This window comes from Motacilla alba, chromosome 24, assembly GCF_015832195.1.
Source record: "Motacilla alba alba isolate MOTALB_02 chromosome 24, Motacilla_alba_V1.0_pri, whole genome shotgun sequence".
NCBI classification, from domain to species: domain Eukaryota; kingdom Metazoa; phylum Chordata; class Aves; order Passeriformes; family Motacillidae; genus Motacilla; species Motacilla alba.
The window spans coordinates 4,792,198-4,810,529 of NC_052039.1; the positions used below are offsets into that span (position 1 = coordinate 4,792,198).

The 18,332-nt window shown below is 48.6% G+C and overlaps 1 protein-coding gene across 1 annotated transcript in view; it reads right to left on the reverse strand.

Moving 5' to 3' along the window:
- Positions 1-18,332, reverse strand: part of GRIK4 (glutamate ionotropic receptor kainate type subunit 4) — a 188,549-nt gene that overhangs the window by 63,666 nt on the left and 106,551 nt on the right. The window contains exon 3 of the mRNA XM_038161536.1: positions 6,931-7,095. Within this exon, the coding sequence (XP_038017464.1) occupies positions 6,931-7,095 (165 nt within the window). The remainder of the gene's footprint in view (positions 1-6,930; positions 7,096-18,332) is intronic.

Sequence of the window (18,332 nt, forward strand, 5' to 3'; positions counted from 1 at the left end):
CCCCACCTAAACTCTCCCCAAAACCCCAGAATTTTCATCTCTGACCCCTTTCTGTCCCCAGGACAGAAACATGAACTAAACTTTATGGAAGATGCTGCACACAGCAGTGAGCTGGCTTCAAAGCATCAAACAGACTTGTAGCAATTTCTCCCCTCATCTTTGCAGAGTTCAGTGGTAAAAACAAGGATTTCATTGCTGGTTTTCATTTGTTTTGTGTTGTTTTCTTCCTGGCAGTAGTTAAATCTTCTGGCTCCCTGCCACCAAGGTTAGCAGAGCCATAAAAAACACCTGACAAACTGAAGTTAAATCTCCTCCCGGGTTAAACTGCAAGGCTTTCTTTGGTCCTTTGAATTCACAGCACAAATCCAGCTGAATTCCATTGCCAGGAGCAGTCCAGCTGGTGTCACCTCCCTGCTGCCATCCCCATCCCCTGCACCACTCAGAACCTTTCCTGCAGAGCACGAAAAACCTGAACAGGAGGGGAGAGCCCCTCACGCCTTGACCCCTGAGCTCCAAAAGCCTCCTGAGAGCTGACCCGCCTCAGCATCCTCACACACTCAGCTGTTTCCCCAGACAAAACCACATTTGCTCAGCTGGAATCTTTCTGAAGGGCAGGAAGGAGGCACCAACAGGGAGAAAAGAGGCACCAAAACTCATATGAGTTCTGGCCAGGGCAAGCTCACAACATTTCTGTGTGTGAAAACCAAACCACTGCATCCCAAAGCTGAGATTTCAGCTCCCATCACTTTCAAACCTGCCTCTTCCCCTGCCTTGCACCTCAGAACAGCTCTTGTGAGGGTTGTGAAAAGTTATTTGAGCTGGAAAAATTCAGATCGGAATATGGGGTTTTTTTGGTAGTAAAGTGAATTCATCATCAAAACTGCTGAGCTGCAGATCAGGGATGGGGTTTTAGTGACTTTGAGTCTTTAAATCAAGGCTGGAAGCGGAATAAAAGCTCCCTGTGCTTGGGGTGGTGTTAGAACAGCAAGTTTGGGGTTGAGTGGGGGCTTTGGGAAGCGAACATCTACAGTCTCAAGTCTTCCCAGAGAAGCTGTGGCTGCCCTTGTATCCCTGGAGGTGCCCAAGGCTTGGAGCGCCCTGGAAGTTGGCCCTGCCCATGGCAGGAGGCAGAACAAAATGATCTTTAAGGTTCCTGCCAATCCAAACCATTCTGTGATCTCTGGCCTTCCACTCCTGAAGCCTCCACAGCCTCGCAACTGGAAAATGAGGCCCAAATCTCATTTAATTTGTCACTTTGGGGAATTGGTTTTGCTTCTCTTTTGAAGGAAAAACTCCTTATCCTCCCCAGTCCCTGCTGATTGCTCCAGCTTCTTACAGAAAGTGCTCATGAAAGGCAAACATCTCCTCTTGGGTTTTCCTTCCTTCTCAGCTCCCTCGCCCTCCAACAACTCAATCTCCTACGGAATGAGGGATATTTTTCTGCAGCATCTTCAAAGGATTCCAGGGCTTGCTTTTCCTCCGTGCTTAAAAAATTTACAGGCACTTAAACCTCTCAAGAAGATCCTTTTAAATAAAGAGCACCAGCCTGAAAGCCTTGCCTGCTGCCTCAGCAGCACTCACCAGTCCCTCTCAGCTCTGCCATTCAGCATCCATGAGGAAGGAGCTGCTCCAAGCCCTCCCTTTTTCACAGGCCACCAGGACAAAATTCCTGGGGAAAATTTTGTTGTGCCGTGCAGGGGAAAGTTTGGGGAGTGATTTTCTTCTCGTGCCTGCTAGCAGGAACAAAAAGTGGGTTAAGTAGCCATAGCAACAGAGTTGCAACAACTGGAGGAAGAAAAAGACCTGACTTGTCACTACCAGGGGGAAACATCCACAAAAATGAAGGAAAATGAATGGAAACAAAGTGGAAGTGCCTGAGGCAAAGGTTTTGACCACATTTGGAAAGCTTCTCTGTAATCCAAGCACATTTCCTATTTCAGAGCGTTACCTGGTGCTGTCAGGTCTCCACAGGGACTAAAGACTCGACCTTGGTGCTGCCATGGGCACCCACACAAGCACTTGCAGGATGTGGGAATGTTGGTCCTGTAGCCAAAATCCATCCGATAATCCCAGGGACTCAAACTATGGCTAATTCCAGACCCCCTGCCACTCCAATCCCTTCATGCTCCAACACCTGGGCACCACAAAAGCTGAGGGCTGTGCAGGGCCCTTTGGGAGTGCTGCAGGCTCCAGCAGCTCCGAGTTTCTGCCCCAATTTTGATGTGGTTTAGAACTCAGGGTCTCAAGAGTGCTGGAATTGAAGTGGCATCACTTTAGGAACCTCTTGACCACTGACCATCCTGGATCAGAGCACAGGGAGCCACCTTTTGTACAGCAGGGCAGCGTGCAGCCATTTCCAGGAGTGTATTTGGGAATTAATCCCAGGTCTGGGCACTTGGGACACAGCAAGATATTTTTTTAAAGGAAGGCAGAGCTGCAAACTTATTTTTGAACATGAAAAAGCACAACAAATGAGGAGCTCTAGGTGATGAATGTATGCACATCCCCTCAGACATGGCCAGAGTGTCTTTCACTTCCTGAGATCCCAGGAAAACATTTCCATGAATCCTGCCCTGTTCAAAGCAAGGCTGAAAGGTCCCTCCAGAGAGAGGAGCCACCCCTGGGGCAGAATCATCTCGTTCAGAGCACACAGATACCTGAGCAGGGTTTCAAACAGAACGCACAGAAGATTCCTGGTTACAATTCAAAATAAACCAGCAGGGAAGGTGTGGAAACACCCCAGGAGCTCCCTGATTGCAAACCACAGCCGAGATCTCCAGAGACAGGGACCAGTCATGGGATTCTCAGAGAGAAAACACCAAGTGCATAAAGAAAAGGGGTTCTAGAGATGCTCCTGGAGCATCCCTTGTGCTTCCTGACAGGAACCTGCACCAGAGAGGTCTGGAGAGGTTGGGGATGCCCTGGAAGTGTCCAAGGCCAGCTTGGACAGGGCTTGGAGCAATCTGGGACAGTGGAAAATGTCCTTGCTCATGGAAAGGGATGGAACAAAATGATCCTTAAGGTCCCTTCCAACCCCAACCATTCCATGATTCCCTGATAAGCAGAGCAGGCTGAAAATGAAACTGAACACAAAACTGAAACATGAATAAATTTATGTCCCAAAATAGTGGGGCAGGTAAAAACAACACATTGGAGCCAACACCACTGAAAGGACCCTTTGGAATATCCATTGTGTGGATAAATCAAAATCTCCAATTCTCCAGCTGCTGCCTGACCTGCCCTGAATTTTCCATTCTTGTTTTTGAGAATCTTGAAAATTTCCCTGAAGGTGAAGAAGGGGAGGGAAAAGGGACCCAAAGTAACAACAGCAAAACTCTTTTCCCCACTCAGCTCTGATTGAATTTGAACTTTGGGAGCAAATACAAGAGGAAAGGGGAAAAGTGCAGGTTTTGGAAAGAAAGGAATTCAGATGGAGAGCTGGATCCAGGCTGGAAGTGGCAGCAGCAGTTCCAGAACCCAGATCAAATTCCAGAAGAGTTTCCAGCCTCCCTGTGGGATTTAGGAAAGCAGCAAAGTGTGCTCACTTTGAGAGACTGGTTACTTTAACTGGATTCACAACAAAGAGGAGCTTAAAAGGCTGAGGAGGCCAGAGGGGACAGGGTGACAAGCAGGGAAATCTGTCCTGCCCAGACATCAAAAGGAACAAGGTGGTTTAGATAAAGACATGATTAAACAAGTCGTTTTGGAGCTGCACAAAAGGAGCTGCAACATCAAACACAAAGAGAGAACAGGTTTTCCTTGAAACAGCCAAAAAAAAAAAAAAAATAAGGCTCTGCTCACAAGTTCTCATTGAAACCTCCTTAAAATCACACAGGAACAGCCAAAGTTTGTGTTCATTCATATCGAAGGTTGGAATAGCAAACCAGGCATGAATGTGATGGATTGACTGGGATTTTACCTGCTGGAGCAGCTCAGATTTTGAGGCTCTCTTACATTAAAACACCTGAGCCAGTCAGAAGGGAAAATGGGAGAAAAACAACATCAGAAAAATAAATTTAAATAAAATATAATATAGAAAAATTAAAAGAAAATCAATTAAAATGAATAAAATGAATTAAGATAAATTAAATTAAAATAAATTAAAATAAAATAAAAAATAAAATAAAATAACCCTGACTCCCAAAATAAAAACCATTACTCCCCAAAAGTCTTCCTTTTCCTGCATGTGGAGTGTGTGGTGTAATCCCAGCGCTCCCAGACCTGTCAGCTGAGCATGGAGCTGTGATATTTAAGAGTGAATCAAAGAGTGTGAAATGTGAGAACAGTATTAAACAGCTGTAAACAGCTTTGCAGTCACAGGTTAAAACATCTCAACAGTTTTTATTAATACTGTGTGTCATAACAAAAACCAGAAACATACTGAGGCATTTGAAAGCCATGAAAGCCTTGAAATTTAAGTTTGGAGATCTGATTTTCCTCTGCCACCAGGATAAATCAAGAATAACATCAGTGACATTAATAGCAGAGCTACACGGAATCCAGATTATTCCTTTTCTAAGAAAAGCTTCCAGACGTTTTTCCCTCTGAAGAAAAGGCAAATAACACACTGCAAAATTCACCAAATTCAAGTCAATTTGCTGCAATTTCTACTCTAAAAATCCCAGTAAAGGAAACAAAGAAAATCACTCCAAGGTGAAAACTGGAAATGGGAGATGCCTTTTTCTTACTTGCCCTTTTTCCATTTTCTCCCCAAACATTTGCTGAAACCAACAATTTCTTGCATAATATTTAATTCTCAGCCAATTAATATTCCTCTGCTGGAGAAACCTTCCAGGAGAAGAATTCCTGAGCAGTGTCACAGGCTGAAAATAAATCAGAAATCCCTCTGGTGATCCTTACAGCAGCTTGGGGGGTCACTGCAAGCAAGTCTGTTCCCCAAAAGCAAAGCTACAGGCCAGGAATGCTGCTGCAAGCAGGATATTTATGAGGAAGGAACAAAAATTGGGCTAAAAATGCCACTTTTGGATGCCCAGAGAAGCCCTGGCTGCCCCTGGACCCCTGGAAGTGTCCAAGGACAGCTTGGGGTGGAGCTGGATGAGCTTAAAGATCCCTCCCAACCCATTCCAGTTTGGGATTCCATGGCAATTCCCATCCTTTCTGCAAGGTCTGGCCAGCTAAATTAGATCTCGATTAGTCTGGCCAGATTAATTGGATCTTAATTGGTCTGACCAGCTAAATTGGATCTGCTCCAATGCTGTGCCAAGTTAGGGGACAAGAGCGGACAACAGAGATGGGGAAGACCAGGAAAATGCTTAAAAATGGAGAAGGGCTGGGTGCAGGTCCCTGAGCTGGGCTCAGTCTGGGCTGCCTGACGGGTGACAGGCTCTATAAATAGAGCCAGGTTCTTGCTGAGATCTCTTTATTAACTGCACACTTCTATAAATAGAGCAAATGCTGGCGCAGGAAATGAAGGAGCGATGTGCTGATCCCACAGCCCCACGGAGCTGCTCTGCCAGCTCACCTGCAGAGCCCTGAGCACTGCTGGGCAGAAAAGGCACCAAAACTCCAGGAAAAACCAGCCAGCCCCAAAGCACAACACCCTGCCACACTGTTTGGGGATAACCCTGCAGATCACACAGTCATGGAATGCAGAATCATAAGGAAACGAGTCTAAAATCTCTATTATTTGAAATTATTCTTCCAGCTTTCCTGAGCCAACTGGTAATAAAAAATTACAGCCTTCCCTTGAACTCTAAAAGTCAGCTTAAAAACAATTCCAAAAGGAGGATTTCTTATTCCAAAGGGTTTTCCCTCTTGCAGGAAAAAACTACCAGAGACCTACAGGGTTCCTTTCAAACTGTGGGACAGTGAGCATCAATTTCTTTTTTATTCACCAGCACAGAACTGGCATATTGGACATCCAGAGGAACAACCCTAATAAAGAACAGCTTCATCAAGGGACTTGAAAGTGACGTGGGAAATCTGCTGCTCTTTGGAAATTAGCTCTTCTTCATCCTCATGATTTCAAACATCACTTGAGAAACTTCACTCGGTGTAAATAAACCTGCTGCCAATCTCAAGCTCCAGGAAGAGCTGTTATGTTTGCTGACACACAGGATTCCACAGGGTTTTAGAAACAACTTAATTGCACCCAACTTGCCCGAGAGTCTCTTGTTTGCTCACCATTAAGCTCTTGACAAAGGATCAGCATTACCCCTGTTTATTGACAGGCAGTTTAAAGGAAATGATTTGTCCCAGGCCACTGAGTGGTGGCAAAGCTTACTGGGGGCAGGGATCCTCTCAGTCCACGCCTGGGCTCGCACCAGCACATTTCATTCATCTCAAATGAAAACTGCTCTGTGCAAGGAGCAGGGATGGGTTTTTTCTCTGTGTTCCCCTTTGACTGCCACAAAATCACAAATTCAAAGTGCCAGACGGCTGCTGGGAGGAGAGCCGGGCTCTCTGGTGATGCCTCAGGTTTCAGCTTTTCTATTTTTCAGATTCTGTGCTGCTTTAGTGTGTGGGGCTGGGTTCACATCAGGGGATGCTGAGCTCTCTGCACAGAGCAGGGAGACAAAACAATTCCTGCTCCAGCTGGGCACCAAGGACAAATGATCCAAAGCTCAGCCCAGGAGCACAAACAGCGTGGGCTGGAGAGAGGAAAACAAGCAGGATGGGAGTGCCTGGGCTAAAGCTGGAACTGGACAATGAACTGCAAGGTGCAAATGGAGCAGAACTGAACCAAGGGAGAGACCCCGGGAGCGCTCGTGCATTTTGGGACCATTTTGGGTCATCTTGCGTTCATTTTGGGACCATTTTGATTCATCTTGGGTGCAGCCCTGGCTGGGCTCTTGTGCTGCCCAAGGTGCATCCATGGAGGCCTTTGAATAAATCCCTGCTTTATTCTTTAGCTCTGCCCAGCCTCTGCTCCAGCTCAGCCTTCCCAAGGCCTCTCTGGGGGGTACTCACTGGTCTCTGCTGTCTCGTACTCGCTGTCCCGCAGCAGCTCGAAGATGTCCACCTCCACCCGGGCCTTGCCCGCCCGCTCGGGCGCGCGGTTGATGCGGTTCTTGGCCAGGGTGATGGAGAGCCTCTCCCCTCTGCTGCACTCCATGGGGTCATCCAGGATGGCAGCTGTGGGGGAAAAAGGTGTTGGCACGGGTTAGGTTTGGGATCTCCACTCTCCTCCCCATCCCCATGATGCCTTAAGGTTGAGCTTTCGTACTTTCCAGACTCTGCACTGCACTGGCATAGAGCTCACAACTCCACACACAGTGTCAGCAGCTCTCCTCAGAGCTCAGTCCCACAGAACAATCCTTTTCCAGCCCCAGAACCAAGGACACCGCTGCAGCTGCAGGCCAAACAACAGGGAATGGAGGAGAGCAACCTGGGAGGGTGGGACTGCATCCCTGGAGCTGGAATTGGACAATGAACCCCATATGGAAATGGACCAAAATGGATAAAAGTGTGAAACTCGTGACTCAGGGCCCATCTCGGGTGTAGCCCTGGCCAGGCTCCTGTGCTGCCCAAGGTGTATCCTTCAAAGCCTTTTAATAAATCCCTGCTTTATTCCTTTAACTCTGCCCAGCCTCTGTTCCAGGCAGCCTCTCCAGCATCACCCACACTCCTGATCCCTGCAGGAGCTCTGTTTGTGCTCCTGTCACCACCAGAGCTGCCACATCCCCCTTCCCACACGTGGCCTTTCGTGCTGCTTCTCCCACTCCCCAGGTCCTGCCAGACAGGTGGGTGGTGAAATCTCTGCGGAGAAATCTCTGTTTTACCTGCTGGAATGCCACAGCACAGCCACCCACGCTGCCAGGCTCCCAGCACCCACTGCCACACAGGCTGGCTGCTCCCAGAGAGGCACATCCAGCTGCCCAACCCTAAAAACCCAGCTCCAGGAGCTGCCTCACATCCTAACAAAGGCAGAACGTCCCTAAAAACCCTGAGATGGCTCCTTTGTAGGAGCACTGATAGGGTGTGAGGAGCTGGAATATTTCAGGAAGAACGTGGGCAGCCCTGGGTGGGGAGGGACAAATATTTTTCCAACAGAAGGCACTTGGCTCTTGAACTCAGCTCCTGGGGCTGCCCACTCAGATCTGTGGCAGGCCGAGGGAGGTGGGGAGGGGTTATTACCTTTGTTTTCTGGAGAAAAGGGGAAAAGGATTCAGGGGTGGAGCATCCAGGCCAGAGTTTCATGAGGAGCTGGCACCCCAGTGGGTTTATCCTCGCCAACAGGAGGTGCCCCCCAGAACGCAGCTTTTCCATTTCAGCGGGGGGAGAGCAGTGCTGCTGTTTGCTGTGTGCATTAAAAAAGCACCAATTCTTATCCTCCCTCCCCAAAAAACATCCCTCCACAGGGAGAGGTGCCCTGCAGCACTGCTCAGGTGTTGGGGAGCAGAGCAGGGATTAGTGGGACCCTGCTGGTTCATGGCAGGGAGAAAGGGAACTCCCTGGAGCAGCCAGGGTGCCTTGCTGGAGCTTTGGAACCTGTCCTTGTGCTGGGGCGAGGAAAAGGGGAAGGGAGGAAGGGAGGAAACAAACAAACTCCTTGTGCTGCAGCAGGTTTGAGTTTGGGGTTATTTTTTTCGGTAGGGAAAAGCACAGATGAGCTGGGAAGTGAAATAAAGCCCATCAGGGAGATACCCTGAGTCCTAAGAGCAAGGCACAAAGGACACAGAGATTTGGAGGGCAGAGCTGGCTGGGAGCAGAGCAGCACAGGGATGTCGAGCTGGAGGGGGGACTGAGGCACCCACAGAGGGATCTGGGCTGTGCCTCAAGGTCCTCATCGCTCCCATCACCCTTCACTGCCACCACAGAGTCCCCAGCACGGCCCAGACCCCCCTGGCTGGAGCCCGGGCTCCTTTTCTTTGGTTTTCCTGCCCCTAAGACTTTGGCCCAGCCCCAAAACTCAAAGCACAGCCTGATTTCAACCCCTACCTCTCAGGGCTCTTTTTCCATCCTTTCCTGCTCATCCCAGCAGGGATGAGATCTTTTCTCTCCTGGCACAACTGCAGAGCCTCTCCTCATCCCAGCCCTGCCCTCAGCCCAGCAGTGCAAGCCCAAAGCTGGCCCACACCAGCCTGAATTCCTTCATATCCTGAAAATACTCAACAATTCCTTCTTTTCCTATTTTTCCCAGTTTTATGGGAGTTAAATTGAGTTCATCTTAATCTCACTATGCCACAAAAAGGGTTATGCTTTCCTCCAAGACCAGGAGCAGGGGTTTTAGGATATTAACACGGCTGATGACTTGTTTTAATTAGAACAAAGCTGGGAGAGCAATTTGCCACAAACTCCACTTTTCCAGGTGAGAAGCAGAGGAGAAAGTTCTTGTAGAAACTCTTCCTGCAGCCCTGCTCCCAGGGAAGGGTAAATCCACGTGCTGGGCCTGATGAACATCACCAAATGCAGCTCCTGCTCAGGTGCTGACTGTGGGAAATTCAAGGTCAGCAGTGGGGGAGTGGATGTCAGCATTCTCAGATTCATTAGTTTCTAATTTAAAGCTTCAAAATCACTAAATTGGGGAATGTTTTCAAGTATTTTCCTAATTGGCAGCTTTCAAACAAAATCCACTTCCACTAATGCACAGTTAAGTGATTTTTAAGTATAAAAATAGTCAAAACCAAAACATTTTGAGTAGTTTCCTCAAGCCAGCTAAGCAAAAAAAGAGTTTGCACAGGGCTTTTTAAAATTTCTGTTCAGGATGGGATTTTCTGTTCTTATTTTTGAGAATCTTGAAAACTTCCCTGAAGGGAAGGAAAGAGAAAGGGAAGGAAAGAGAAAGGGAAGGAAAGAGAAAGGGAAGGAAAGGAATCCAAAATAACAACAGCAAAACTCTTTTCCCTACTCATTCTTTTCCTGAATTTGAATTTTGGGAGCAAATACAAGAGAAAAGGAGAAAAGTGCAGGTTTTGGAAAGAAAGGAATTCAGATGGAGAGCTGGATCCAGGCTGGAAGTGGCAGCAGCAGTTCCAGAACCCAGATCAAATTCCAGAAGAGTTTCCAGCCTCCCTGTGGGATTTAGGAAACCAGCAAAATGTGCTCATTTTGGGAGACTGGTTACTTTAACTAAATATTAAACCAGCCCCCAGGACTAGGGAGGTAATGAGGCTGAACTAATCTTTATTTATTAAAGCTGGAGGATGAAAAAAGGTCATTTAATGTTTAAAAAGGGTTGGTTTTAAAGCTTCATGGCTCGGGACACTGTGCCAAAGCTCATCTAATAGCGGCATCATTAAGTATGAACGAAAATTTTTATAGAAATTCCCTTTCATCTCTTCCTGTCTATTAAACAGGGGAAGATGCATCAAGTAAATCTTTAATCCTGAAGACTTACAGCAAAGTCTTTGAACTTTGTTGCCCTCAAAAATCACTTCTATCTTCCCCATCGTGATAAATGTCACCAGTCTAGACTGCTTCTCCATGAATGATGAGGAAAATATTGCAGAGGGAGCCAGGAGCACCTGGCCCTGCAGCGCCTGGCTCAGGGCTGCTCAGGATTTCCAGGCACTGAGTGAAGCCACCAGGGCTGAGCTTTTCTCAGGAAGAACATCTCTTCCCATGAGACGTTCCAATTCTGAGAGGAAAAACATCCCTTGTACTGTAATAATTCGCTTTTTATTCCATTTACTCAGATTTCCCGTGCAATTAACACAAGCTCCATGCTCCAGAAGCACCAAGCCAGAGTTTATCCCCTTGGAGTAGCTGGGTAATAATCAATCAAGGTTCAAGCAACAAGTGACTCGCACTGCAAATCTCCACCAGACACATTTCAAAGGCAATGCTCAAAGTTAAGGATTTAACAGCAAGCAGCAGGGAAAATAAAGGTATAATTGGGAGCCAGAGTAATGCAAGGGATGGGATGGCACCTTCTGAGAAAAGCAGATTTCAGTGACTGTCCTGCAGGGATTTTTCAGCCCCCGGGATTGGGGTGAGGAGGAATTGGTGCTCTCTGCTGAGGCAGGAGCTGGGAAACGAGGAATTGGTGCTCTCTGCTGAGGCACAAACTGGGAAAGGAACAGGAATTGGAGCTCTCTGCTGAGGCAGGAGATGGGAAAAGAGGAATTGGTGCTCTCTGCTGAGGCAGGAGATGGGAAAAGAGGAATTGGAGCTCTCTGCTGAGGCAGGAGATGGGAAAAGAGGAATTGGAGCTCTCTGCTGAGGCAGGGGCTGCACAAGGAGCTCGCTGTGGCTTCCTCAAGCCCCACATCCCCAAACCCACAGGGGATGGGGCCATGTGGCCACAGCCCTTCCAGCCCTGAGCCCAGCCAGCTGTGGCAGCAGATGCTCAATCCCTTCTGCCTCTTCTTCCAGGGGGAGGAAGGCCACGAAGGCCGTGCACTCCTCACCCCACACCGCTCAGCTGTGCCTCTGTGTGCCAAAGCAGTGACACAGGCAGGGCTGTCACTGTGTGCTCCCCAAGCCGGGCGAGACACAGCCACCCTCTGGGTCAGTGCCCAGCCAGCTCAGCCAGCTCTGAATTCAATCCTCAGCGGCCCCAGCTGGCTGCAAGCAGGGCTGAGGAGCAGGAAGGCTCCATCCTGCATCCCCCAGGGCCGTGGGGCTCCCGGAGCGCTGCCTGCCCCAGCCAGCCTCCCAGCAGATGCACTGTGACAGGCTGAGCCCACTGTGAGCCAGCTCCAGCAGCGCTCCCCAGCCCGTGATTCATCCAAACCTAATGAAATCACATTTTTATAACAATAACAGGGAACAGATGCCACTGCGAGGATTACACACAGCCACAACAAACTGTGTGCAGCCGACCTTTCCCCTTTCCCTTTTCCTTCAAGGCTTTTTTTTTTTTTTAATTTACATTTTTTCAGATGCTTTTTATACCTTTGAAATGGAAAGTCATACTCAGAAACGGGATTTGCATCTCAAGGCATCTCTTGAAAATGTAGATTTAACACAGCACTGGCTTGGTAAACAGGATATTTCACTGTTCATAACCTGTCCCTCCAAGTGAAAAACACATAAAGGTACCTGTAATATTTCCTAAATGTCCCAAGTGACAGGTTAAGATCACACCTACAACCTCTTCTGATTTATGCTGTAAACACAGCCACAGGATCAGTGAGGTTGGAAAAGACCTCTGGGATTATTAAATCCAACCTGTGCCCAGAGCACCGAGTGCCACCAGTCCATTCCTTCCCTGGACACCTCCAGGGACGGTCACTCCAAACCTCCCTGGGCAGCCCCTGGCAGTATTCAAAAACCTTTCCATGGGGAAATTCCTGATGGCTCCAGCCTGAGGCCGTTCCCTCTCCTCCTGTCCCCGTTCCCTTGGAGCAGATCCCAAATCCCCGCGGCTGTCCCCTCCTGTCAGGAGTTGTGCAGAGCCACAAGGTCCCCGCTGAGCCTGCTTTTCTCCAGCTGAGCCCCTTCCCAGCTCCCTCAGCCCCTCCACGTCTCTCATTCCATGAGGAGCCCAGGGCTGGACACAGAATTCCAGGTGGCTCCTGCTGGCCATGCCATTCCCCAATCCTCAAACCCTCTGTGCCCCCTTGTTCAAGCTCAGAGCTGCAATCCCAGTCCAACCCAGTCCAGCAGCCCAGAAGATCCAGTACCTGCCACTGGAGCCGACCGGTCCTTCCTCTGCAAGCCAGGAAACCCAATAGAATTCCAGGAAAACATCTCCTCCAAACACCCGTGTCCTGCTGAGGAACACCAGGAGATGCCCCAGGGATCTCCACATCTCCTCCTGAACTCCAAACCACCTCCAAACCCACGAGGCTGCAGGGTCAGGTGATTAAAAATTGTTGCCAAAATTGCCCTTTTTTTTTTGTGCTTTTCTGCTCTGCTGAATAAAGTAGCAACCCTCCAGGCTGTCAGCACAGTAAAGGAGAAGAAATTTGCACAGTTCCTCATTACAGGGCTGTCAAGTGGAGCTCCAGTGGAGAAACAGGTGGGATTGTATTTCCATTATAATCTCTGAAGTGCTGCTTAAAAATAAAATAAAAAGGCGTCAACACTCTATTACTCTGCGAGGAAAGAGCACCTCATCAAGGAAAAAGAGAAGATCTGAAAACATAAAATCTCCTTCATAAAGAGGCTTGATAATGTTTGTCTGGTCAGGGTAGCAGAGGGCTATTTATTGCTCTTGGCCAGCACTGGAAATCTGCATTTAAATGGAGCTTCCCTCTCATTCCTGCAATCCTGAGAGAGCAAATTCAGGGGAGATGTGATAAAAACAGCTGAGGGCTTTAGTTCCTGCTGCTTGAAACACAATCTCTCTTTTATCTTCTTTAATAACTGCTTTGTGTACATAAAATCAGAATTACGCTCCACGAGACCTGGAGTTTGCAGAATCATTGAGCAGGAAGGTGGTGATCTGTCCATCATGCTGGGATGCAAAGCCTCAGTGGGACCATCCCTGGATCCCAGCAAACATCATCCCTCTGGGGCAGGCAGGTAAAAACCCTCCAGGCTCCTCATCTCACCTGATTTTGGAAATGTAAATCCCACTCCGAGGCAGCAGCAAACACCCAGAGCACGAAGAGAGGAGCAAAAAGGCACAAAAAGAGAAGAAAAGGGTCGAAAATGGGAAACCCCCATCCAGAGCTGGCTCAGGGGGGCTGAACCCACCCTCTGGTACCAAAGCAGGGCAGGAAATTGATTTTAAAGGGAAACTCCTGTGAGTTCTTCACAGCCAGACTTGAGGCACTGCAGCTGTGGAGAAAATCCTCAGCTGGGGATTTAAATATTGGGATTGGGACCGGTTAAGTCTCACTCAAGGCCCTGAAAAACCTGCCAAGAGAATTCCCAAAAGCAAGGAGAGAAAAGCAGGGAGAAGGAGGCATGGGGGGATTGAAATTTCCCAAGGTGTAAGGTCAGGGATTGGGATTTGGCTCTGAAAGGGACAGGCTGGACCACCAGGGGCTCTCCTGCATGTCCCCAAACCCCCAAAACCAGGGAATTCCAGGAGCTTGTTTCTGCACGGGTCAGTGTGGTGTGGTGGGATGGCTTTTTTTGTTTCCCCTAAAACTCTGCTCCGAGCAGCAGCTCCCCACGGCACTGCCCTCTAATCCAGATTTTCAGCACCTCTGCAAAGCCCCATCTGTCAAACTGGACCAGAGTTGGCCAAAAAATCCAAGCTCCTCCATGGCCACCCGCATCCCCTAAATGCCTAAATCTTATTTTCTTAGGAATCCAGCCTAAAACCACTGACCCGAGCGGGGAAGATCATTTTTCTGCCTGTCTTTTGCTTCCATAATGTCAAGCTGAGTTTCCAAAGGAGGTTTTTCTGCCCGTTTTCGTGGTCTCAGGTGACTGGCAGCAGCTGTGGTTTTGTAGGAAGAGAGCACTGGGAAGCCCTGGTGGGGCCAATAAACTTGGCAAGACCAAGAAATGAGCAACAACTTAATTAAGTCAGTGGAGAGTATAAATATAAGAAAAATAACCACACAAACCCCAAGTGCCACTGGCAGGCAAGCAAAATGAATGAGGAAGGAAGAAACAATGGGTAAAGTTCTGAGTTAAAAACACAAAAACAACAACAAAAAGCCAACAAACAAATGGGAAAGTCCAGTAGGATTTATGGCTCTGATGATGGATTTGAGAAGTGGAAATGAATAATGGAGCTGAGGAGCTGGCAGGAAAGGACCCAGACCCCACAAAATACCCTCAATAAATGTGTTTTGTAGCCACAGCCCCACAAAATCCCAGAGCTCCATCCCCAGCGTTTCAGTGGCCATTCCAGCACACACAAAGATCTGCAGCACTTTGGGATTTTCTGACTGCCAGGGATTTTAGGAGAGAAGCTTTCCCAAACCTGGCGCTTTGCCTTGCAGGGGAAACCATTCCCTGAACCTCCTTCTGCTCACAGGCTGGAAAAGACCTCGAAGATCATCAAGCCACCACCATGGTCACTAAACCCTGTCCTCATGTGTCGCAGCCACACGTTTTTGGAACAATTTCAGGGATGGTGACTCCACCACTACCCTGGACAGCCTGGGCCAGTGCTTGGCAGCCTTTCCATGGAGAAATTTATCCTAATTTCTACTCCAGACCTCCCCTGGCACAACTTGAGGCCATTTCCTCTGATCCTGGTGAGGATGAGACAGCAGGTTACAGAATTTAAGGAACTCTGGATCCCTCTGCAGCCCCTGAATTTCCATCAAGTGGGGCTTTAATGACTGTTTTCCTCTGAACCCTTCTGGATATCTCAGCATTCAAAGTGCATTTGCTCTTCTTCAGCACCTCCCTGCCTCAGGGAGGTCACAGCTTTGGCTGATCCCTCCCAGGCTGGCAGGGGATGCACAGCTCAGCCCAAAGGATGCAGAGGGGAAATTCCAGCTCCTGGATTCCCCCATCCAGTGATTAATCCACACACAGAGACAGAAAACAGCCTTGGATGTACCCCCAATACCAGGGTGAGGAGGGGGAAAACATTGTGGAGGGATCTGGGGGTTTGCTTGCATTTATGTAGAGAATTGAGAGAGATTTTGCACCTCTCGTATTCCTGTTCCAGATCACCGGCCACTGCTGCTGTGACAAATCTCTAAAAGATGGGCCCAGGGACAAGGACCGGCCATGCAGGATGTAGATATGGCAATTGCTATAAAGATATGAGCCAGACAAATGATAGGTGGAACGATTTTCATTCTCTCATGATGGATGAAGGGTGAAGAGATAAAGAGACTCCTCAAGGTTTTCCACGACCACGTGGCAAATAAACAGATTTAATGTGCCAGGAGGCTTCAGGAAGCCTTGTTTAGAGACTCAGCCTTTCTGCCACCACACCTGACAATTCTGCCTCAATCCTCAGGCGTTTGAGGGCATCACAAAGTCAGCACTACAGACAGATCTTTTTGGGAGATGGGAATCCCTGGAAGCAGGAATGTGCGTAAAGATCAATGGGTCAATGCCACGTGGCTGAGCATGGATGGAAGAGCCAAACTGTGTTTGGGAGCCTTTGGGTTGGAAAGGGCTCAGAGATCATCAAATTCCAGCTCCTTGCCATGGGCAGGGAGAAGTTCCATGGGCAAGGAGAAGTTCCATGGGCAGGGAGAAATTCTGGGGGCAGGAAAACCTTCCAAGGGCAGGGAGAAATTCCACGGGCAGGGAGAAATCCCATGGGCAGGGAGAAATTCCATGGGCAGGGACACCTCCCCCTAAACCTGTCTGCTCCAACAGAAAAGCTGAAAAGACGAATAAAGTTGGGAAAAGGTCACATTGGAAACCTCACCTCTCTTGCAGAGGATCCAGATGTCTTAAAGCACATAAAAGAGTTTGATCCAGGTATAAAACGACGCTTGAGCCTTTCCCTGAGGTGCCTCAGGATTGTTTTCATCCCTGAGCTTCCCTGACAGAACAAACACCTTTTGCTGCTGAGTCACGCTGGAATGAGATGCTGAAGAGCTGCCACAGCAGATGTGGAAGCCCTTCAGATCCAATACTGATCAATCTGCACAGCCTCGATTCATTTATTTGCTGCCACTCAGCCCCCAGCTGATGTCACGGGTTGCTTTAATGCCTTCCCACGTTAGTATGCTCTGCCCACTGCAATCCTTCTCCCCTGATGGCTTCTTCGCTGACTTCTGGATGGGAAAGAGAAACAGCAATTTGCTTTTCCCTGCACTCTGACATGGTTTTCCCTGCCTTTCTATCCATCTTAGCAGCACGCTGCTAATTCATCTAATCCCAGGATACTTTTTCTGGTCGTTTGGATATAAAAAAAAAAAAAAAGCAGCTCCACTTTGTTTTTTTAGATGGCTTTTTGAGAGAAGGATCTGCAGAGCCCTGAGTGAGTGAAGTGATGCACAGCAACATCCTCACTCGGAGCAATTTGTCTCAGTATCCTCTGGAGACCACCCCTGAGCAGGGGGGGTGTCAAACATTGCCTGGAGAATCCCTGGCACAACAGAAAAAACAACCACGAAATCCTTAAAAAGTTACTCCAAGTTTTCCCAGAGAATCTCTGAGGTTTCTCCTGCAAGGCTCTCCAGTGTGGGTAGAGAGGAACTTTTGGGCAAACAGCTTTTGCTTTCAGCTTGGGAGCTCATTACAGATTCTCCTGCATCTGGAAAAGTTTGAAAAACACCACACGGAAACTGGAGAGGGCAAGTGAAGAGCAAGAAAGGAAGAGAGGAAAAGCAAAGCTACAGAAAAGGCTCAGCTGCAGAGAGTAAATTAAAGCAGACACAAAAACTCTTAGTGAACAAGGCTGAACAAACCAAAGGAAAAGCTGTTCCAGGCTCCTGGGATGTCAGGAATGATGGAAGAGCTGGGACTGGGGAGGAATCAGCAGCAGCCCTGGGTGAGGATTGAGATGTTCCAGACCCAGCCAGGCTTGCAGAGCGGAGTGGAGTGAATTACATCCCCTGCAGCCTGCTCTGAAGCTTCTTTGAGGGGATACTGAATTAGCGACATTAATGCAGCAAGGAGCTGGATCAGGTTCCCAGTGATAAGCTTAATTAAACAACAGTTATCCATAGGCTGGGGTTTATGTTATAAATAAGCAACATTTACACTGATTAATTGAAGTCATGGTTCAGATCATTAAATCCTCCTCCTTCCAACCATCTTAATGAGGATACCTGAAGAGCTGAAGGCAGCAGTGATGTTTGACACTTGCAAGCCTCAGCACACACTTGGGGCAGGGCAGGGGGACAGGGAGCCTTGCCAAGGCTCCTTCCCACTGCCTGGTGTTGCAGTGGGTGGTCCTGGAATTTCTGCTGGGGGTTTCTGGGGTTCTGCGGGGGGCTCACTCCCGCTGCTGTCATGTGAGGAGTCAGGGCTGGCAGCTTCAGGCAGCACCAGGTTCCCAGTGCTTCTCCAAGTCTGTAAAAGACTTCTTAACACAGCAATGAAAACATCTTGGAGACAGCCAGCCGTGTCAGCTGCCCTCACAAATCCAATTCTTTTTCATTATCCCAGCCAGAAAGAGCCAGCCTGGAGGAACAGGGCTGCTTTATCATCCTCCCCTGCCTCTTCCCACGTGAGAAATGTCATGGGCCGCGTCTGGGACAGCAAACTGCGACCCCATCATCAAATCCCCAACCCTGTCACCCACTCCTGGCCACCCCTCTCACCTCATTCCAGGCTCACAACAACACCCTGCAGAGTCAAAGGGGAAAAGCCCTCTGAGAGGCTTCACTCCATGAGATTGGAGGTTTAGAGATGATAAAATTCCCACCCCAGCGCCGCTCTGAGCCGGGATCAATTAAGGATCATCTCTAACACTTATTCTAATTGGAATTATGAAAGCAGAGCAGACCCTTTGTCCCTTCCTTTTCAGCTTTCTGCTCCTTGCTCCCAGAGCCTGAGAGGTTTTATACAGCTCTAATATTTCAGAGAGTGGCCTTGGTGCTCTGAAGTGAAAAGCCAGCTTGGGAGACCATGGCTTGCTCCAGCTCATCCATCACATC